This window comes from Portunus trituberculatus, chromosome 44 (assembly GCF_017591435.1).
Source record: "Portunus trituberculatus isolate SZX2019 chromosome 44, ASM1759143v1, whole genome shotgun sequence".
Classification (NCBI taxonomy): Eukaryota; Metazoa; Arthropoda; class Malacostraca; order Decapoda; family Portunidae; genus Portunus; species Portunus trituberculatus.
The window spans coordinates 23,196,056-23,219,946 of NC_059298.1; the positions used below are offsets into that span (position 1 = coordinate 23,196,056).

A 23,891-nucleotide genomic window follows, 5' to 3' on the forward strand; every position below is an offset into this window, starting at 1 on the left:
AATAAGATATAATGTTACAAACAAAATACACAATTAGGAATAATTATGATTACGTCATACAGGCTCAAAGCTGCAGGATCAAGATTTCCATCGCCGCTCCGATATTGTATATAGTATGTTGCACAACATCGTGCACATTTGAAATGACATACGGGGATGGAATAAAAAAAAAAAAAAAAAACGTAAAGTAATATGTCTTACAAATCTTAAATGAGAAAAATAGTTTATCATCAATTTAATATTACTTACTACTTTTACTGAATAAATGAAACGCGTGCGTGCGCTCATTGTTTGGGTACCAGTGTCTTAGTCGGGTGGCGTCACCGCCGCAATAAAGCATCCTTGATAAACTTATGACATCCTCACTAATGTCTGCAGGAGAAACACCTTATTAATTTATTGATGTTGGTGAGATGACACAGAGTCATAGCCTGAGAACTGCCGCATCTCACACGCAATGGTGACACTTACTCCTGCTGCTCATGTCACTTTGTGTCTCACTTCCAGGAGTTTCTGCTTCATGTGTTACTGGGAGTGCGCTGCCATCCCTCTCCCCTGCCCCCAGCACTGACAGTGTCCAGCTGGTGATAACGTAACTGTATGTCTTTATTTCCTTCATGGGTCAAGCGTTTAAGACTCCCACAACTCTGCTCTTCATTTGTAAGATACAGCACCTGCTTTATGCAGGTGCTGTATCTTACAGCACCTGCTGATTCTTATTCAAGGAAAATATAGCTGAGAAGATATGACTAATATTTTGTCATCAACCTATATTACTTTTTTTTACTAGTGTTAAACATTCATTTATATTTTGTAGTTAGGGTGAATAGTCGTGTGAGAAGAAATATTTATTATCATTAAAAAAAATTTATTGTATAGATATTTGACATGACAGGTCACAAAAATTCTCGGCGAATGATTCATGTGGCCAGACATCAATAGCGGACGAGAAACTGTGGAAAATGAGGCGTCACTTCTCGTCAAGGCTACTCATGCAACGGTCTGTAGCTTCTTGGTGTTGTGTGTCGCCCGTCCAAAAAGAGCAATACAAAAATAATCTGAAGGGAACTATCTTGTGCGCACCGCCTCGCATTGTTACTCCTTACTCTTCTTCATTGAGTTCTTTTGCAATATATACCACTTCTCGAGCATCAGCATCAAAAGCCTCTCATTGAGGGATCGGAGAATGTAAGACTGCAAGGGAAGGGAAGGCTCGATTAAGTGTCTATTGTTAATACTTATATAAAAAAAATAATCATTGATGATGGAAAGGTGTGTGTGTGTGTGTGTGTGTGTGTGTGTGTGTGTGTGTGTGTGTGTGTGTGTGTGTGTGTGTGTGTGTGTGTGTGTGTGTGTGTGTGTGTGTGTGTGTGTGTGTGTGTGTGTGTGTGTGTGTGTGTGTGTGTGTGTGTGTGTGTGTGTGTGTGTGTGTGTGTGTGTGTATATGTGTGTGTGTGTGTGTGTGTGTGTGTGTGTGTGTGTGTGTGTGTGTGTGTGTGTGTGTGTGTGTGTGTGTGTGTGTGTGTTAATTGTTCTCAAGGAACATTGCTCATCCTCCTATAGATGAACTAAGAGTATTCTTCTTCCTTATGTGCTACATGCTCTACCAATATCTCTTCAGGCTTAGCAGACACCGACCTGCAGACTGTGAGCCCAGTAGCCCGTGGTGTGGCGCGCGTAGCCCAGGGTGTTTATGGCGCTGGAGGCGTAGGTCTGAGCGGTGGGCACAAACACGCCTGGAAGGGAGGGAGGGTAGGAAGAGGGCATAAGTGTGACAAGTTACACTGGTTTACAGAGAAACTGAGGCTAATTCTTGGGTGCTGATTTCAGATACAAAATCAGGTTTTACTCACACCTCTAGATTTTGAGATGTAGGTACATATTATATACAAATTTTATAAATTTTAGGAATTGTGTTCTTTAAAACCCTTATGCTACCTACGGGACAATACAAATATCAAGAGGTTTCCAAAATATACCTATGGCCAGATAACAGCATAAATTAGTGTATATTTCTTTCCCAATGGTAGTTCCAATACATTAGCATATTTATGAATATCTGGCAACTTTATTACTTTTCAGTTGTTTTTAATCCCCGATAAAGTGAACACATGATGAAAGATTGGCATCATTTTATAGACTGTTCCAAGTGAAGTATGAATGGTGTGCTCCTACACAATGGGAATAAATATCCCAGCATTCTCATTGCTCACTCACTCTATCTGAGGGAGATGTATGACAATATGGACTTCTTTTGCAAGCTGTCGAGTACAACCTGCATCAGTGGAGTCTCTGCGGGGACCTGAAGGCCGTTGGGCTGCTTATGGATATACAGGCTAGCTTCAGAAACAACTGTAGCTTTCTCTGTCTGTGGGTCAGTCGAACTGTGCATCAAACACTATAAACAGAAGGACTGGGGGTATAGGAGCACTATTGAATACAATGTCCAAGAAAATGCTCTGCTGGACATGGACAAGGTGTTTCTTCCTCTTCTTCATATCAAGCTTGGGCTAATGAAAAATTTTTGTGATGGCCATGGGCAATAATAATATGGCGCTGCCTTCAAACACTTGTGTACTCTGTTCACGGCTCTGAGTTCTGCTAAAGTCAAGGAAGGAATCATTGTCTGAGGTATGATAAAGGACGATGCATTTAAGGAGCTTCTTACCTTAAAGGAACAGAGAGTGTGGGAGGCATTTAGGTAAATAATGGCTTCCTTGGTAACACAAGGGTACTAGAGTAACTAGTTTACCAAAAGTATATAAAGAAGTTGTTAAAGTCTTACGATGATAAGGGATGACAAAATTGTCTCTCAAAATTCACTCTCTCCATTCGATCTCAAGTTCTTCCCTCATAGCCTCACGGAGCAGTGAGTGATGAGCACGGAGAAAGTTTCCACCAAGACATTTCTAAGATCTATCAAGGTAAGTGGAACTCCAGTATTAACGGGGACTTCTGGTGGATGCTCTTGCATGACAGCCGGGAGACAAAGTACATAATATCATGAAAAAAAGAAAATTAATTTTTAAATGTCTGCTGTATTGTGATTGGTGATATTGATATATTGTGATAATGATGTATTTTACTTTAATGTTCTGTTTCTATTTTTTATCATACCTTTGTAGCAAATGAAATAAACTCCTTGTATTTTTAATTTATAAGTAGTATAAAAAATGGGTGATGTGTAAGCGAAACAAATAGAAATGACAAAACAAAACTGATCATAAATTTGAATTCACCATAAGAAAATTAGCAAAAAACACCTATTCACATCCTTGGCTCAGAGACAAAAAGGAACAAATAAAAAAAAATGTAAACAGATGCACTGAACACACACACACACACACACACACACACACACACACACACACACACACACACACACACAAAAAAAAAAAAAAACTATACCAGTGTTATAAAAGTGAACAACGGTGAGGGAAGAACAAATAAAGAAATGTCCCGCAAAAGTTTTCCTGTAAACAGATGCACTGAACACACACACACACACACACACACACACACACACACACACACACACACACACACACACACACACACACACACACACACACACACACACACACACAGAATTGCTTCTCGCCGTCCTGCTTCTGGTGCTAAATTACGTGGAGATGGAAGATGAAAATAAGGTGGTGGAGTTTTCCTCTATACACATGTTAGGAAAACCAAAGGACAAAAACAAAAACTACGAAAGAAAGGCCTACTAATTGACCCTTCCATGAGCGAGAAAGAAAGAATGACGTGTCGCAAACCAAGATCTAGCGTGACGACTACTCTGTATGTGTAGTTCTTGTAGTCCCTACTTGTCATACCCATAGATCCATCGTGACCACGTCCTCATCAATGCCAAACAAATGTAAAAACCTATGGTAATCATGACGATGTTGTTGTGATGATGTCATGCAATATTTTCCAACACAACATCACGACCGACCTATGACGTCAACGATTGCGTCACGATAAATATAAGTTGGATACAAAATACAGTCAAGTTCCACGAGTTTTTAAGGCTAAATATATTCTGGGAATTTAATGCTACGAGTACGTTACGCTACGACTGTCAAAATTCACGACGGCAGACCACGATCACGAGTGCCATTAGTGGCGCTGTCGTGATCAGGCCAGGGAAGACATGAAGAGCATAATTGCAAAGAATCTTGATGTCAGGTATGGAATAGAGGGATATGATGATGGGGGATAAGCCCAGAATCATCCGGGGTTGAGCTTTTAAAGAAGGTTTGAGTGAAAAGTTCAGCTTTCCAGACTGAGGATATGGAAATTATGGATGTCATGTCATCTTGAAAAAAATAAAGGAGAAAAAAACAATATGAATTTGTAAAGATATTTTTTCCTAGATGTCAGAAGTCCTGATGAGAGTTTGAGTTTGAGATACTCACCAGGATCATGGACGAGGTCACTGTACTTGGTCATGTTGGTGGAGACATACGAAGGAATGAGAGTCTGTATGGTGATGCCGGAGTTGCGGTACTCAAACTCTAGCGCCCTGGAGAAGAAGTTCACGAATGCCTGTGGAAGAAGACTCGAGGTAAAGAGATTACTCAACCAAACGTAAGACCAAACATATGTAATGTAAGTTTTATGTTGACATCACTTTTCCAGGCTTGATTTATTCATCAAATGTACCGATTATTGTAATGGAATTAGAGGTAAAGTGAATTCTTCCGTCTACAAAGGAAAACCGGTATAAGTAATTTATTGTCCTTATCTAAACGGCTGTCCATCAAATTTACGAAAGTCAGCGTATTGATTTTCCTGAAAACTTTGTTACTCCTTTCAGTCCATAGCAAGTATATTTCTTCCCTTTTATCCCAGATCAAAACCTGTTCTGGAAGAAAAAGAAAAATACACGAGAATCACACACACACAAAGACATGCGCCCGCGCGCGCACACACACACACACACACACACACACACACACACACACACACACACACACACACACACACACACACACACATACTGTAAGGGTAGGAGGGTATGTTAAGGCGAGCCAAGGTGGATAGGGTGTGCTTAGGTGGCTCTGTAGGCCTAAGAAGGAAAATTGTCGTTCCGAGCGCCTAATAAAAATGAGAGGAGGAATTTTATGAGAAGGGATATTGGAGTTGAGTGCATGGTAGTATTATTAGTGTTAGCATTAAGAGTACTACAACATGTATAAGGCAGAATAGAGTAAGGAGAGGAAGTATTTAGCAAGGTGTGAGCTGGCACCCTGGGCAATGGATTTGAGTGGGGTCGGAGAAGGACGCAACCTGGGGAAGGGAATTGCACTCTCTCCTCGGACCTTGGTGGGGTGTGGTATAGAATGGCGGCGAGCGGGGGTGGTGCCGTAGGGCAAAGGTGACCAAGCGTTTTTGATCAAGTGGGTAGTGTGTTTTTAGGGGACATTGGTGGAACACATTTCAGTGAGTGGCGGGTGTTATTATGGGGAGTTGAGTGGTGGATTTGAGTGTGGCGAGAATGTTTGGGGTTGTTCACGTGTCTCTGTTGTCTGTTCAGAGTCCCGCGTCACTTTCATTATCTTTGTTATAATGTACTTTACTATATTTCAAATATATGTAAAATTGATTTGGAACTGAATCTTTCGTTCAATGAAAATCTCGGCCTGTGTGTTACAACACACACACACACACACACACACACACACACACACACACACACACACACACACACACACACACACACACACACACACACACACACAATGTAGTATATTGAATAACATGCAGATTATTACACCCGCCAAACACCGCTGTTAAGCAGGAGTCGCTAGTGACGGGGACGCACCTTGGTGGCAGAGTAGATGCCACTCAAGGGGACAGGAACAGTGGAAGCAGTGGATGACAGGTTGACTATTGCACCGCGGCCTCGCTTCAGCATGCCCGGCAGCACCAGCTTGGTCATGGCGGGCACCGAGGCCACGTTGACGTTGACGTGGCTCCAGATATCCTTCTCAGACACGTCCCCGAACTCCATGGGTTCAGACAGCAACACCCCCACGTTGTTCACTGTGAACAAGAGAACAACACAGAAGGTAGACAGGAAAACATCTTGATGACTGACAGGAGACTCTTGCACATCTATTATCTGTCGGTATAAGGCAACTACACTACATAAATTATGTACTCGTACTGTCGTGGGTCAAAACTCACCGAGGATCCCAATCTCCTTGCCCTGCAGGCCCTTGGCGATGTCTTCATAGATGGGACGGCCGCCACTGAAGTCAGCCTGTATCACCTCCGTCTGCACGCCGAACTCCCGCACTGCGGCACACAATGCAAACCACAACTCACCCACACAATGCACTGTATACTTGAGTCAGCATCAGCCACCGCTCACACACTCACATCTTCCTCTTCTGGCCACACTACGTACAGTACATACTTACTGTGTACACCTGGCAAGCACCTTGACGGACACCTGAGTGTTCCGTCATTGCACATCCTGTCATTGCTGGCTGTTCCTGGGCATGGAAAGCTGACCACACAGGAACTAACACTTCATAACGAAAACACATTCTATTTCAGACAAAACAACTTTAGAAAGATAATAAAAGATAAAATCCAAACTCGAGAAACAAGAAAATACTGTTGCCAAACACGCCATCTGTCACCAGAAAGGTTTGCCTGTTTGTTTACCAATTTCCGCCGAGACCTTGTGCAGCTTCTCCATGGTGCGCGAGACGAGGACCAGGTTGACGCCCCTCCTGGCCAGCTCCTTGGCGTACTCCTTCCCGATGCCATCAGTGCTGCCCGTCACCACTGCGGACACACGGTGCTCAGTGTCTCAAGAACCTTCAGGATCAACAAAGCTGTGCTCACACACCCGCTATACACCGTGTGTATATGTATGTATGTAGTATGTATGTATGTATGTATGTATGTATGTAGAGAGAGAGAGAGAGAGAGAGAGAGAGAGAGAGAGAGAGAGAGAGAGAGAGAGAACTTTCTACACCAAACATTGATAAGAGAAGTAAAGTGGAGTGAGTGACAGATAAGCCAGAAAATGAGAACACACATGAATAATATTAACTGTGATGGACTGAATGGTTGTTGACGCTGCAACATTGGAGGCACTTTGTCCATTCTGCTGCTGTGAAAATGCAAATATTATCAATGAAAATGAGTCATATGAAGCAATTTCCAGCTGCTGTGGAATATATTTCAGTCAGGCAATCAGTCCTCTTCTCTTCTAAAGGAATAACTGAAATATACTGTATATCAAGTTGTGGTTTTGAGTGAGCATGAAGGTGCAGCACAACAGACATTCTGATGATGCTGCTGGAGATGAATTCGAACACTGACTGGTTGAGGCTGGTATCAGGGTGCCACAAGTCGACTCTACCCAGGGGGCTTGTACCACAGACTCACTGGCGTGTGAATCTTCATACACTCTGAACTAAGAAATGGCTTGCTTATTCTTAAAACCTTGGCAAAGAGAAAATGACAATGATTACAATAAAAATGTAAGATAATACATATGAAAGACATCTGCATCTGAATAATGTGGCTACTTAAGCATGGTTAAACTTTTATCATACTCTACTGTATAATTCTTCATCAATAATTGTTTACTCTGCAAGTATGTACAATACGCCAATAGTCCTGTGATAATTTTTTTTTCGTTGAAGTAGCCACAAACTTCCTCGTATTTACATATATTTATTTGCAGAAGGAAACAATTAAGTATTAAATGCTACATCTAGAATTAGGACGATATATATATATATATATATATATATATATATATATATATATATATATATATATATATATATATATATATATATATATATATATATATATATACATATATATAATTACCTGAATAGTACCTTATTATTTTCTTTTTATAAACTTCTCTTTGCAAAGAACTTTGTAAGAAAACTATACCATATCTCTGTTCACAAAATATTCTGATTTTGGGACTAATAGGCATGCATATAAATGCCTCAATGCACTTGACTGAGTCTGAGTGAGCCTCTTGCACTCTTTACCTGCCCACCGCCCGTAGTCTTCCACTAGTCGCTTCTTCCACAGCCGTGACCAGAAGTGCACCCTCACACCGTTGCCCACACTCCACAGCAGCTGCAGGAGGATCTTGGACACCGCCAGGAGTCCTGCCACCGTCAGCATATGTTCCAGTGCCCCGAGGCAAGGGAAGAGCGCCTCACTCCCCATCCTTGTGATACGCTGGCCACCGTTCAACTGCCAACTCATAGCACGCTGACAGTAAGAAGGGGCTTATAATTCTCTTCATCAAGGCCGACCACTGTGACATTCGTGCATCACTAAGACCTCCTCTGAGCTTGGCTGCTTGTCTCTGTCTGTTACCCGTCTATTCCAGGTTTGACAAGGGAATATTCATCATTTCACTTCTGCATTTCAATGTCTGTTCTGTCTCTTACCTTGATTATGTTTTCCATTTTCCATCGCTATTATTATTCAGATTTCTTTTCATGGCCATGACTTTTCATCACTCCTCTGTTCTAAGTATAAATATTCGTGATCTCTCTCTCTCTCTCTCTCTCTCTCTCTCTCTCTCTCTCTCTCTCTCTCTCTCTCTCTCTCTCTCTGTCTGTCTGTCTGTCTGTCTGTCTGTCTGTCTCTGTCTGTCTGTCTCTCTCTCTCTCTCTGCCTTTATCCACTCCTGTGACTAGGATCTATAGTTATTGAACGTGACTGTTGTTCTCTTCACATTAATTACCCATAACAATCATCTGGCTTTCTTTCAATGAATGCAGAATCATCTGATATTCAATTGAGGATTCATTCACCTCGGCGACTCTCAAACCATTTAACTTATCCTTATTGATCTTATTTCCTGTTTTATGTCCAATAAGTTCTGGATGTCATCAGGGAAGACACTACATACACCAACACAATACATGAATACCAACATGACAGGGAGCACGGTTGCTTTAAGAAACCTATTAACCATGCGTGCTTTGGGATCCTAGAGGTCTCCAAGCGCACAGGTTCGAATCCTGTCCACGGTCTGAGTGTAGAAACCTAGCGGGTGGGCTTTAAGATAGGTACCCTAAAAGTATAGCCCATAAATTCCCGTGAAAAAGCCCACATGGTATTAAAAAAAAAAAAAAAGAATCACCAAAGCCAATATACGTATAGATAATCAAAACAAACAACTATCATTATCATTTAACAATGACGGTCAGTCCGTCTACTTTTTCTCTTCTACTTTCTTCCATATCTTCACCAAACCTTTCATCTTCCACTTTTCTATCACTTCCTTCATCCCCACTATCTTTCCCCCCCGAATGAAAAAAAAAAAAAAAAATCAGGGAAGCGATCAAGACCATTCATTCACTTTGTAGTATAACTGTCTTAAGTGGTCTGACATTGCTAGTAAGGGTTTGGGACATCTGATGCTGTTATCTCATGTCTGGCGTTGAGACGTGCTGTTGCTGTCATTCACAAAGGCCTTGAACCAGTAAGCGGGACGTGACACTGAATCATCACCAGTTAAAGGAGTGCATTAAGTCACTCCACAACTCCTCTTCCTGAACCTCCCGATTGCTTAGTTAATGGAGTTATATAGATTGTGTTCTTTTATTTATACCATGTGGGCTTTCCACGGGAATTTCTGGGCTAAAGGGGGTACTTTTTGGGGGTACCTCCTATCTCAAAGCCCACCCGCTAGGATACCGTTGCCCCGAGTGAGGAAGCCCAACCTACACTCGGACCGTGGACAGGATTCGAACCCGTGCGCTTGGAGACCCCTCGGACCTCAAAGCGCGCATGGTTTCACTGTACGCGCTTTGGAACCATGCGCGCTTTGGCGTCCGAGGGGTTGATTGCATTAGGTTCTTGGTGGTGATTCTTCACTCAGAACTTACTTGGAAAAAAAAAAATAAATAAATAAGAGGATCATGTCCCACTTAATCTTTCCTCAATTAATAAAAAAAAAAAAAAAACGCGGCATACTTGTGTTTAAAGTTTCTTGATGCCACTTCTAACTCTGGCGTACATTTCTCTCATCTGGGTTTTGCTACAGACTCGGAGCTTCGCGGGGTTACTGTCGATAAGAAAAATAGTGCAGGAGGTTTGAATGATTCCTTATGCAGCAGATTTGGATTGATTATTTCTTATTTGTTTACACTTTTTTAATTCTTTACTTTATTTTTTTTTCCAATTGTACGTGGTGCAGTCTTGAGATTTTCCAGTTTGGGCCTTTATATATTTTTTATGCAAAAGCAACAATAGTAGTAGTAGTAGTAGTAGTAGTAGTAGTAGTAGTAGTAGTAGTAGTAGTAGTAGTAGTAGTAGTAGTAGTAATAATAATAATAATAACAATAATAATAATAGTAATAATAATAATGATAATTTTATTCTATATTCATAAATATTCCTCTCATTGCGCGGAGATCAATATGAGAGAGAGAGATAGATAGATAGATAGATAGATAGAGAGAGAGAGAGAGAGAGAGAGAGAGAGAGAGAGAGAGAGAGAGAGAGAGCGCTTTCTGTGGCGCTTCTCACTGGCACTGCCGCACGGACCCGGTAGTGTGGCTGCATTCCCCTTCACTGAATCCTTGCTCTGCCTTCACGTGTGTTTCCTTAAGGTGGTCGTGGCTTTGTGAGTGCTTTCATTAGTCATGAACGTTCCATTAACAGTTCTTATAGAGTAGAAAAATAAACAACAATAGTAAAATAGATAAAAGAATAAAATAAATAACAAGAAAGATATCTATTTTTCATTTATCTATTGAGAAAAATAAGCAAAGAATAGTGGCTCGGTGCGTGATGTACATTCTTCTTATTACGTGATTAATGACAAGGATGCAGCGAGTCACGCACGAGTAGTCAAGGAAGCTGGATGTACTTACGTGGCGTTACCGTGAGCCTATGCTTGGAACCACAGGCAAGAAGCACTGATAATGTGCAGTCATGGTGATGCTGCTCAGGAGGAGGAGGAGGAAAAAATATATGCTGAAACATGCCCTTGAATAAAAAGTCTCAGGTATTTATTAAAACGACAAAAACAACAATAATTACTACTATTACTCCTACCCCACCACCACCACCACTACTACCACGACTACTTCTACTACTACTACTGCTACTACTACTACTACTACTACTACTACTGGTACTACTATTACTACTACTACTACTCCTACTGCAATCACCATTATTACTTCCTTCCAACCTCTCTAAATATCAGGTTGATTAAATTTTAATGCAGGTGCCTAGTTAATGATAATAATAATAATAATAATAATAATAATAATAATGATAATAATAATAATAATAACAATAATAATATATACTCGTACATAAGACACAAGCACACACGAATAAGATGCAACTCACAGGCGTGGCAATTCACTGACTCTCTCTCTCTCTCTTATCAAATACAACCAATAAGGACACGGAGAACTTTCTATTTTTTTATATCCTTGTTTTTCCTCTCGAATTCGCTCACGCTTCCCTAACAGTAAGTAAATAAGGACATGACACAGACAACAGTATTTCCAAACGTTTGCGGGAATATACTGACTCCGACTGGCTAGTGTGAAAGCTATTGTGTTTTTTTTAAGGTTATTTGTTATAGTTCCAGTAATATTTCAACAAAGATCTTATCATATCAATAGGAAGACACTTGATTAAAGGAGGCTGTTTAATGATTCATGTCGTCTTTGAGAATGGTTGTTACTTGCCACAGGATAACGAGACCTCCACGTCGATGTGATGAGTATATCTGATAGAATTCTGGGAAGGCAGTGTTCTTCTTAGTCACAAGTTTTGATAAGACACTCTCGTTCTCAAGAAGGGAAAGGATGATTATTGAGAAGAACGTGGGAAGAGAGGAGGAAGAGGAATGAGGGAGAGTAATATTACTGGCTGTAGGAATATTACTTAGATAGTAAGGTAGGGAACACTTAACATTATACTAATACACATATTCTATATATCTGGCAGCCACACCTACCCACAATCCTCAGAAGGTTTGCACCCAGACCGAGGAGAGGACACACACACAAACGAGTTAGCCAGGATTGTTTTGTCCCCTGTAGCCGGATAAAGAACAATACACGTGTTAACTGTCTCCTGGACTTACTTCAAGCCCTGTGATACTGACTCTGTGAGATCCCATCTGTATGTCCCAGAACATGGCGCAGTGAACAGCCCAGAACAGTGGCAGTGGTAAAACTGGTGGGGGTCTTTAAAAATCACTTACGGCAGATCCTTCACTTCAGGAGGTCCAATCGTCTGTCTGCCACACACTCACCATTTTTTTTTTATTTATACCATGTGGGCTTTTCACGGGAATTTATGGGCTCAAAGCCCACCCGCTAGGAAACCGTTGCCCTGAATGAGGAAGCCCACCCTACATTCGGACCGAGGACAGGATTCGAACCCGTGCGCTTGGAGACCCCTCGGACCCCAAAGCACGCATGGTTCCACTGTACCACGGCGGCCCATTTACAAGCAGGTAACGCTCACTCCAAAATGGTGATATATTTACATTTCTAATCACGGTTCGCATAGAGACAGATATCCTTACTAGCAACTGTGACTTACACGTTGCGGGTCTGGGAGCTTCAGAGAATCAGATTAGGAGGGAATACTGATAAAGTGTGAGCGCATCTTTATCACAAGTTATCCCCCTCACAGGTTGGCTAAAGGTAGTATATTGGCAACACGTCTTCACAGCTTGGGTTGTTAGTTCCTGCTGTTGCCAACACCTTCACATGTCAACAGTTTAACTTTCTGTCGATCTATTCAAGGATTTCATTAAAGTACACAGATCATCAATCTTTTCATCTTTTTTAGCTTAATTATTCATCTTCATTGTTGCTCTCTCTCTCTCTCTCTCTCTCTCTGTGTGTGTGTGTGTGTGTGTGTGTGTGTGTGTGTGTGTGTGTGTGTGTGTGTGTGTGTGTGTGTGTGTGTGTGTGTGTGTGTGTGTGTGTGTGTGTCCTCCTACTTCAATCACCTTTAAATGCAATGAACACAAATATAAACTTTCACTATTCCTGCTTTTGAGAGGAAACATATGATGAATGTGGGACTTTTGTATTAGTTTTTTTCTTTATCAACGATGCAGAATTTTACTAAACCTTGTTCGACCAAAGTTAGAATAATGAAAACACTCCTGAAACTCCTTGAGGCCTTCCATTGGACTAGAGTTTGTCAAGAGTTGTCAATAGAACGCCGAAACATAAGGTGGTGAATGCAATCCTCGAACTTTTTGGCTAAATAAAAGATACACATTTGGCTTTGAAAAGGAGAATATGATGAAAGATAACAAACATAACTCATATTCATTGTTTGTAGATGAGATGACGCTCCTGCCTTCAATACACCAAGCGAGTGTGCATCACCTACCACAGCCGCTAATACTGTAGGCGTGTAGGTACCGCCATGATGCGCCTCATTCTCATTTCTTTCACCTCAGCAATATAATGACACGTGTTTAGCAGAGAGAAGATCGAGTGTTTTAAGATGTTTGAGCAAAGCACTTACATATATGAAGCACCTGTTACTGCTCTCTATACTGGGAACCCATGCATGCACGCGCACGCGCGCGCGCACACACACACACACACACACACACACACACACACACACACACACACACACACACACACTAACTACTACTGCTACTGCTACTACTTCCACCACCATCGCCATCCGCTACTACTATTACTACTACAACCATCATTGCGAACGCCACTAATCACCCATTACTACTACTACCACTACTACAAACACCACTACCATTTCTACTAAAACACACCAAAATTGTATCCTTAACCGTTAAGTACGTAGAGGAAAAGAAAGTCAAGTCTTATACATAACTATATATCTCTATATATTATTTCCACAAGATACATGGCAGAAGGCAGTGTGGTGAGAGCAGGGGTGCGGGTGGTGCGTGGGAGCCGAGGCACAGCCCACGCCCGCCCATAAGTCGGCCAGCCCTGCGGGGGACAGCGTAGCGCCTTGACTCCATACGCTGCCTCTTGACGCACGACTCCTTCCTTCCGAGGCAGCGTGTTGACGGCTAATGAGATGAAGCTAGACCAGTATGTGATGAGGAGAGACTGATGGCAAGATGACACACGCGCGCAGGACTGGATAACGAAGACCCCGCTGGCACGACCACACAAAGGCTGAAACATTCCCTGGCTGCCCTAACGCTCTCGCCACCATCTTCCCAGCCTCGCCGCCGCGCCAGACCTTCCTTCTCACTATTTTGAATCGCGAATAGCCAAGGAGGAGTCCCGGCACCGCCTTGAGGGGAAGGAGGGTGTGAGGCCACGAATATGAACAACAATGAATCGTCGAGAGGAAGGGAGAGTTCCGGTCCAAAATACCCTTTCGTCACCAAGCTTGGCATCCTTCCTCACAGAGCGACCAAGAGGTCCGAACTAGGGTTAAGAAACAAGAGGTACGCGAAAGATGTTCATCACAAAGAGTCGCTCCCTTCAGAGCACTAATGAGTACATGAAATACATTAAAGGAAGACGAAGATGTCGACAGAAAGACTGGCGGACCTTAGCTCAGGCGCCGCGTCACAGTAAGTCGGCTCAACTACACGAAGGAAAGGAGAATCAAAAGAACACAATATATAACTCAAAAGTAACGCCTCACTGATGAAAGTGTGTGCCAGAATTAAAGCATAATATTTAAAGCTAACAGTTTGGCAACAAATCCGTTGCACTTGAAAGTAATGTTATGTAACTCGCAAACTCTTGTGTAATGATGTTTGGAGCATCGAAGACGAAAATATACAACACATCCGGCGGTAACAGCAGCGCCGGCCTGGGACGGGTGGCTGCTTCTTCCGTCGCGTCTCTCAGGCCGATTGACTTTCAGACCACTTCGACGGTCATGCTGCCCGACGCCTTTACGTAGCGAAGGTTATCGGTGAGTAGAAGTTGTTGTAGGTGCCCCAGCCCTTGGCTGCCATGTTGAAGCTGGCAGAGTTACGCTTGTTGTTGGAGTCCATGGGGCTGAATACGGCCCGAGGCACTGTGGGGAAAAGATAGCGTTAGACACTATAACACCAAATGAAAATAAATAATAATAAAAAAAAAGAGCTAGGGTTGTATTTCATTGGGGATCGATGCGCGGTGTGTAGTGTAGCCAGGAGCCGATATTCCTCCGCCTTGGAGGAGTGCAAGTGTGCACCTCTATCTATCTGTGAGCAGCACTCATTGCGAGGTGACAAGTGAGACTCACCGTCCATGGCTGGGGTGGGGGGCTGGGAGGAGCGCATTACCACCTTCACCTCGGCGGAGTAGATGGCTGCCGGGCCTGCGGAGGGAGTGGGAGGGTTGGTGCTGGTGGGCGGCGGGGACAGTGGTGGTGAGGGTGACTCGTTAGTAGGTGAATAACACCGTCTAGTAAACACCATGCAGTTTCGGAAGCCATAACGCGGCCGCGACTCCTCATCCGCCTGGCCTCTCCCTTCCCCGTCTCTCTCATCCATTCCGGAGTGCACGTCGTCTCCACCATTACCAGCGTCCTCAGTCAAAGCCTCTGTCTGGGCAACACGAGCATCTCTCGGTCCCTCTTCCTTCCCGTGGTGACCCGTGTCTTTGTCAGCAGTGTCTGAGGCTCCGACACAAGAATGGTCCTGAATCGCCTTTCCATCAGACGTGTCAAACACAGGAATGACCTCATGTTGTGGGTCAGCGTGGCTCAAGTCACCTCCTCCAACTAAGGTATCTCTTGAGGTCTCCACTACAGGGTCAGAAGCGGCTATGGTGTGTGCGTCCATTAGTTCTTGGTCCATGCTGTCCCGAGACACACTGCGGTAATATTCTGGCGGCTTTAAATCTTGCACGTCGATGGTGTCGATCAGTGTCGGTGCATTCTGGAAGGTCGACTTTATTTCCTCCATGTATTTTCGCAATTCTTCTTCCTCGAGCGACGGCTTCCTGGGTTCGTTAGATATCTCGATAAGTGGAATGCCGAGGGAAAAGCTGGAGAGTGAAGCCTCCATCAGATTGTTGTCGAGATCAGGTTGTGCATTTATTCTAGAGTAGTCCTTCTCGTGAGGCTGAGTCGAAACATAGTTAGTCTTATTAGTGGCGTCTTTATCTGCTGCACTAGTGCTTTCTTCAGCGGTTGCCACCTGCAGCTCGAGTTCTTTGACTTGAGTAACGTGAAATGACTCGCTGCAGAAGCTGCGGGGAGTTGGCCCTGAGTGGAGCATTTGCCCCTCTGGCTGTGATTTCGTAAACCTTTCTTGATGAACATTCTGGGTGTTCATCTCTATTGGAGGGAGTTTGTGTTCATCCTCCCGAGGGTCTGGCGCACCAGTGCTTCGGGAAGTGGGACCCGTAAAAACTAGTGCCTGGCTTGGAGTCGACGACAGGTCAGGGAGAGGACCCGGCAGAGGCGAGGCGGAGTTAGGACGGAAGCGCCACCTACCTGCGACACAACACAAGGGTCGGCGGACACTACACATGGAAGAGAAGTGTCACTATCAAAAGGGTTTGGCATTAAAGCAACATCGGAAAAGCTGCGTGCGCCAGGGTAAGCTGCAGAAAGTAAGGGACTAGTGGCAGAATTGCAGGGTAGCGAAGCAGGGGAAGCAAGGCTGGAGCTATTTACAAGAGATGACAGTGATATGAGAGGAAGAGAAGTGGGTCGCGCTGGCCTGCTGCTGCTGCTGCTGCTGTGAATACTATTTATGGTGCTGTTTTGTACATGACTTTCAAGGTGATGAGTGCTAGTGCTGGTGTTTTCAGAGTGTTGTGTGCTGAGAGTATCAATACGAGTGCTGTGTGCTGTGCCCTCAGTGTGCCTGCTAACCTCTGTGTTTTTTTCGAGGTGGCTCGAGGCAATGGCGCAATCATGAGTGAGAATTTCAATGACTGCCGACGAGTTCTTGCCGCCAGCAGGAGGTTGGAAGGCCTCCCCGGGTGCCTCCAGGATGCAGCTTTCGGTGCGGTGGTTCACTGCGTTCTCGTTCAAGTAAGACGCCTCGGTCTCGTCAGGAAACACGTAAAGAGGAGGTGTTCCTGGTTTGAGCTGAACTTGCTCCTTAGCCCAACTCTTGCGGGGAAGGACAGGGGGTGGTGTGTTGATGGAGGGGATGGAGCGGGGGGGAGGGGGAATGGGAGAAGAAGGGGAGGCAGGAAGATATGCTGGCACCGAGTTTGGTCTGACAGACACTGATGTATGCGATGTTTTGAAAGCACCATTAGCACCACCACCGCACACGACAGCAGGAACAGAGGCCAAAGCATTGGATGCCGGAGAAGAAGAGTCATTGATATGTTTAGGTATTGGAGAGGCAGAGGAAGGCGTCACAGAAGGATTACTCGAGGATGTGCTATGAAATTTAGTCCTATCTTGTATCGTCGAATCTACAGAAGCTCTAGAGGACGGAACTACGAAGTGCTTCATGCCAGAAGCTGTGGCTGGCACTGGCTTAGGGAAGGCGACGGGTCGTGCCGGGAAGCGTCCTGAAACCCCTGAGGCAGTCGTGGATGCCGAGGCAGGACGGGGCGCTACGGGGGGAGCTACAGCAGCTGATTTTGGGGACACGACACTCCTGCTGTCATCAGACTGAGTGACGGCCTGGCTCTTATTTACTTTGCATGAAGGTTTCAAGACAGAGGAGAAGGATTGAGGCGAGGTGTAAGTACGAGGAGGGGGAGGAAGAGGAAGAGGTTTGGGCGAGCAGGTGGCGGAGGTGAGGGCAGGTGAAGCTGGGGTGCGCTGGCTGCCTCCCCGAAGGGCCGGAGTCGGGCTGTCATCGCTGCCCGCGCGGTTCACCGAGTGCCAGGCTTTAGGCTTGGGAGGGACTGGCTTAGGCTTGTTAGGCTCTAATGTGGGCTCGGAGGATTTGGGCTTAGAAGGTTGGGTCAAGATCTTTGTCAGGTCTGGAAGGGTGAACGAGCCTGTAGACAGACAGTGGAAGGCGACGTGAGAAAGAAAGAACGAAAGAGAAAAATAAAAAACGCTAGTGCTACAAAATAAGCATGATTATTATTATTATTATGATGATTATTACTTATTCCTTCAGAACATGCATACAATTTCAACGTAAACATAAGGAACAAACAATGGAATGTGCGCGAGAACTGCGTGAGTGCCAAACAGAGACATGCAGGTGAGTGTGAAAGGCGGGAAGGTTAGTGTGAGGTGGTTGTGGTGGTGGTGGTGGTGGTGGTGGGCGGCAGAGACACAACATGCACCAACACACTATTCTCGCTCCACAGACTAAGATACTAATACTACTTCATAGGGGAGGGGATGGTCTAGCAGTACATTACATCAAAAATAACAACACGAGAGAAAGCATCAGTGACTTTCCATCTCTTGAAATTAAAATCTCAATGAAAACACTAGATAAAATGTTAAATGCCAGCTATGAGAAAAAAGATCAACAGTATATCATTGACTCGATAACATCAGTGACTAAGAAAACCACAATATTCATTATAGACACAAAGAAAGGACAGACGGTGTTGGTGTATGGCGTCCGTGTCTGTGCTCTGGTCCCCACGTACAGCACACTGCCCCTCCCACCACGGGCGTGCATTCCCCAGTGGCATGGCCCGAGAGAAGATGTTGCTCAAGCCAGCATTATGTAAAAATATACAAAAGGTGTGAAGAGCATTAATGAATCTAAGCAAAGTGGAAGCAGAACCGCTCAGTTTGCGTGTACAAGACTCGTGTGAGTGGCGAGCGGAGGGCGAGCAACAACTGAAGGTGATTGAACTAGAGTACTGTACCTCGAAGCCCTTGAATCCTCCACTTCGTCAGATGCGGGTGACCATACATGAAAAACACAACATAAACAATTCTGATCCTCCATCTTTACTCCCTGATGCCTAACAAGGAGTAAAAGTGGAGGTTTAGCAGAGAAAAAAAGTGCTGAAGTAAATAATAGATGACGAAGAAGAGGTTACAGCGGCTCGTGGTATCAGTGCTGACGTGGTAGTGTGCGCAGCTGATCCCTGGTAGTGTGTGACGGTGGTATGGAGTGCACTAACCTGACGGAGCAGCTGCAGGCGCGGGAGCCACCTGAGGGGTCACCTGTGGAGTCATCAGCTGGAGGAAAGAAGGTAATGATGATTAATAGGAGTGGTGATGTGTGTTGTGATGTTCAGTGATAGTGGTGATGTGAGTGATGGTAAATATTAAAACTTTCACTGCGATAGTAAACGACGTTAAAGACACTGTATAACATTATTTAGAACACCTCATATGAAAGAAAAGTGAATGAAAAGCGAAAATTACCCCATGTTTTGCTAGGAGGATGATAAAAGATGTCTGTAGAACAATTATAAATGTCTCTAATTGATTTGTGATTAAGGAAACACGTCAAAATAGCAGTAGAAGGGTTAAGCGCAGTGATGGTGATGGTGAAGGGTGACGAGTAAAGGGGCCTGTGGAATGATGACAGTGAGCTGACTGACTGACTGACTGGCTGCCTGATTGAATGATTGACTTCACGTGCTGCAACGATAAATGAAATTATATAAAAAGCAGAAATAAATGTATGAAACCATATTGAAAGCTAGCATCTCTTTTTTTATGTAAGAGTGGAAAGCCGGCTAAGGGTAACAAAAACTGTAATAAAAAAAAAATGTCCTCTATGGCGGTGGCGTATTGGATAAGGTGGTGAGCGTGGGATCGGGTAGACATCCATGCGTATGTTAGAATCCCACCACGTGCCGTATTGAAACTTTGTCATTTGTCGAGTGGTTTAAAGTTACCTACATGTCACCATGATACCCAGGTTCTAGGTGGAGGGGTAATTGCCTTACACTAATGATGCGCTTGGGTGGTGATATGGGCCTTAATATGGGTACCACTATAAATAAAATTGCCTGCGCTGCTAATGGGTGGAAGCTGGACAGCGTTCCCCATAGTATACTTACAGACGCTATAGGCTAAAAAAAAAAAAAAAAAGTCCTCGAACAGGGTTAAAAGAAATAACCAAAAAGAATGAGATAAATATCTTGAATGAGTTTAAGTTATAGGCAGGTGGAAATAGAGAAGCAGGCAGGTAGTTCCAAAATTTACCAGAGAATGGGATGAATGATTGAGAGTACTGGGTAACTACACCAGACCTACACTAAGGTCAAGTCTCCTTCACTCTTCACTCACCGGCATCGGCTTCGGGGGCTCCAGCCACGACGACTCGGCAAGCTTGGTGTCTGCCCGCTCGACCACGGTGTTAGCCAGCTGTTCTCGGGAGGAGGGAAGACACGTGTTAGACAGGCTGAAGTGGATGGCTTTCAAACATTGTCAGTAATTGTCTTAAACCTGTTTATGGTGCTTCTATTTAGTGAACAATCTGAAACTTAGATAAGAGTACATGAAGTTGAAAATGTACTGTAAATGAAAGAACTATTCAAAATAATCGATTAAAGATGGGATGCGGTGCTCAGTGATGTAATGTCAACGTTGAGTATTGCAGTCATCACAGGAAGGAATCGCTGTGGGATGACTTAAGCCATATTCTAGTAAATTCTTGCGTCTCATCTTAATTAATTTCAGCAGCCGTAAATGGAATTCATTGGGATTTTCATCGGTTTTCATGCATGATTGTGGTAATAGTTTTAACAAATATTCTAAAGTTGTCAACTATTAAACAAGAAAATACCCATGATAACGGCACTACCCATCCCTGCAGCCCTTGAACACAACCCTGATGAGAGGACAGTGCTAAAAAATACATGAAAACTGATACCAGAAGTGTTGATTCATGACAAGTACACGTTTATCTGCATATTTACCACTACTAGCAAACTAAATACGTACATTTACTATACACCTCTATGTTATATACACTGATAAACCTTACTAATCTATACAGCGATGTCAGATGCCTCATTAACACACTACTAGAAGCATGGCCGTGGGTAAGGAACATATCTGAGCTTGAAGAGAAGAGTCACACAGCCATGACAATCCTCCCATACACTGCTACACCTTACTAATCTATACACTATTGTACAAAGACACACAACGATGTCAGGTGCCTCGTTAACACATTACAAGAAGCGTGGCCAGAAGTAAGGAACACATCTGAGCTTGAAGAATCGCACAACCATGACAATTTAAGTCTCCAGTGCCTAACATTCCCCTTTCACTTCACGTCCACTTCAAGGCCGTTCATATCTTGATGGTACGCACTAGAGTGAATATTCATCTTGCATACCTCTACACTTAATCCTATTCATGCCTCTACGCCAAAGCAAGCACGGAGGCTGACAGTTGTGGTCTTGAGAAGTGTTTGGAAGGCAAGAAGGAATCGTATTTATAAATGGCTCAGGGATCTTTGTGGCGGCAACACTTTTAAGAAATACTGCAACGTCTATACTACTTATGCCTCCTTGATTTTGGTGACGGCAACACAGCTAAGAAACACTGCAATAACTACTACTAGTACCACACTGGTCACTACACTACCCATCTGATCGTGTTACAAAGATAAGTACAGTCGTGTTAGAAGTATAAGAAGTAAACCTGCTGCTCACGGGTTCGAATCCTGTCCACGGTCCGAGTGTAGGTTGGGCTTCCTCACTCGGTTTCCTAGCGGGTGGGCTATGAGATAGAAAATACCCCAAAATTATCCCCTTTAGCCCATAAATTCCCGTGAGAAGTCCACATGGTATAAAAAAAACAAAGTGACTGCAGGCTGTTTGACTTCTGACTGCGACTGTACTTCAATCTATGGCACGAAGCCACCAGAGAGAGAGAGAGAGAGAGAGAGAGAGAGAGAGAGAGAGAGAGAGAGAGAGAGAGAGAGAGAGAGAGAGAGAGAGAGAGAGAGAGAGAGAGTGTGTTAGACAGGGAACAAACACCTAACAACTCTTTGCCGTGAGACCAAGTTGCCTCCTATACACGCACACACTATATCCATCTATCCCGGTGAAAGTGCTCGAATACTAAGCACAAAAAAGCCAAAAGCCAAGGCAACAGGAAGTCATAAGAAGAGTGAATCTGACTCCTCACTTCCTCTTAAGGCTTTTTATCTTAAGGAATGTTTACAAGTACGTACAATTGCGTGGCTTTATGGCTTTACTTCCCTACTACCTACAAGCCTACGGTGCTACAGATTAGGACACAGGCTAAGGAGTGACAACTGAGGTACTGAGGTGCTACACAACACACAGCCACGGTACCTCGGGCTGCTCGCTGCTCGCTGACTTGAATAGTGGTCCCTGCAAAGTGTGTAACGTGCTGGGTGAGACTGGGTTGACATTCATGTGTACATAAATACAAGGTAAAAACAAGAAGTACACTGCCAGACCACGGCTTCTGGCGCACCCATACCGCGGGAAAGGGGTGGCGGATACTTTCTGGGTGGCTACGACATGGCTGCTACACCAATGGACTAATTATAGGCGGAAGGAACAGATGGAGTAGCACATACATGGACTAACACAAATAGACGAGTGGATATTACCGTAAACATCCAATGAAGTACAGGTAGAATAGAGACTAACATATATAGTGACAGGAGAACATTTACAGACACACACAAAAAGATGGATAAACAAAATCATAAGAACAAATACATAGATAAAATAAGACTTGGTAGCAGAGAGAGAAACGAGAAACACGTAACCTAACAGACTGAGAAATCATGTACATAACTGTTCAGAACAAATAGACTGAACACAGATTAAAACACAAACAAGCAGATAGATCAAGAGAAATAATGATAGTATTGAAAAAATAAATAAATAAAATAAATAAAGCAAAATTAACAGATAAAGAAATATAGACAGACGTAGGTGAGGGCTGAAAAAAAGAACATTATATTATCAACATGTACAGACATACAAATAAACACAGAACAAACACTTATAAACACACACATATCGATAAAGACAAAATGCAAAGATAGACAGAAGACAACAAAACAGATGGACATACGCACATCTAAGCATATACACAAACATTACAAGCACCAATCGACACCATGACATTTATAAACCTCAAGCCGCCAACCAGACAGTACCGCTGGACACACTCTATCCCTCCAGCAGCACCACCCAGGCATGACCCAGGCAGCCCACCACCTTCTGAGTCCACACCCTGAATCACCATCAATTGATCTCCATAGAAAACCAAAGGAAAAAAATATAGTGTTACGGCGAAGCATGCCATTCAAGTCTCGTTTAGCTGAAATAGTCAAAAGTTATTGAGTTATGGTTCAGAGAGGAAGGGCGGAAGCAGAGAACCTGCGTGAGTTGCTGGTAGTGTTTGGCTGCAGCCTGGAACGAAGCATTACTGTTAAGCTTGACTGCAGACCGGTGAAGAGGCGCCATTGTGTTACGGTTCGGCGGAGGGAAGTTAGAGAAGGAAGACGATGTAGCAATACCTGAACTATCAAACCTTGCAAAAGAGAGAGAGAGAGAGAGAGAGAGAGAGAGAGAGAGAGAGAGAGAGAGAGAGAGAGAGAGAGAGAGAGAGAGAGAGAGAGAGAGAGAGAGAGAGAGAGAGAGAGAGAGAGAGAGAGAGAGAGAGAGAGAGAGAGAGAGAGAGAGAGAGAGAGAGAGAGAATGCATCGTAGCCAGGTGGGAATAACAACAACACACATGCCAGATTGTATACACAGCCAAATGAATGTGGCATTGAGGCAAGTCGCCAAGTCGGGCCCAGCTTTCCTGTACAGTGTGTTCACGAAGAGTCATGGAGCTCCCTTCAGGTCGACAACACAAGCACCTCACCAGTAAGTCATCCCGCGTCACCCAACCACTTCAAGCCTCGGAAAGTATGATAAGTTTCTAAAAGGTACTTCGAGCAAATAAAGGCGTTTTTTTTTATCACTTTTCTTGATGGTTTAACGTGAATTTCTAGCAACTAAGCATCATGAGACAAAGTAAAGGATGACGATG

The 23,891-nt window shown here is 43.8% G+C and overlaps 2 protein-coding genes across 14 annotated transcripts in view; both read right to left on the reverse strand.

Moving 5' to 3' along the window:
- Positions 1-835: 835 nt before the first annotated feature.
- Positions 836-8,521, reverse strand: LOC123518843 (inactive hydroxysteroid dehydrogenase-like protein 1). Its single transcript, XM_045279882.1, has 7 exons — positions 8,037-8,521; positions 6,679-6,801; positions 6,193-6,303; positions 5,828-6,048; positions 4,419-4,548; positions 1,639-1,736; positions 836-1,194 (listed from the first exon to the last, which is right to left on the reverse strand). Exons 1-7 carry the CDS (start codon positions 8,257-8,259, stop codon positions 1,096-1,098), a joined length of 1,005 nt encoding a protein of 334 aa, XP_045135817.1. The 5' UTR covers positions 8,260-8,521; the 3' UTR covers positions 836-1,095.
- A 5,334-nt stretch (positions 8,522-13,855) lies between these two features.
- LOC123519092 (titin-like) overlaps positions 13,856-23,891 on the reverse strand; it is a 148,153-nt gene continuing 138,117 nt past the window's right edge. For 8 of the 13 annotated variants that reach the window (XM_045280288.1, XM_045280293.1, XM_045280289.1 and 5 more), the window contains 5 exons: positions 22,170-22,208; positions 20,146-20,223; positions 19,026-19,083; positions 15,253-15,327; positions 13,856-15,042 (listed from right to left, as the gene is read on the reverse strand). In XM_045280288.1, coding sequence (XP_045136223.1) covers positions 14,918-15,042; positions 15,253-15,327; positions 19,026-19,083; positions 20,146-20,223; positions 22,170-22,208 — 375 coding nt within the window. In that variant the 3' untranslated portion in view covers positions 13,856-14,917. The remainder of the gene's footprint in view (positions 15,043-15,252; positions 15,328-19,025; positions 19,084-20,145; positions 20,224-22,169; positions 22,209-23,891) is intronic. The other 5 variants (XM_045280298.1, XM_045280290.1, XM_045280300.1 and 2 more) reach the window with 3 other exon arrangements.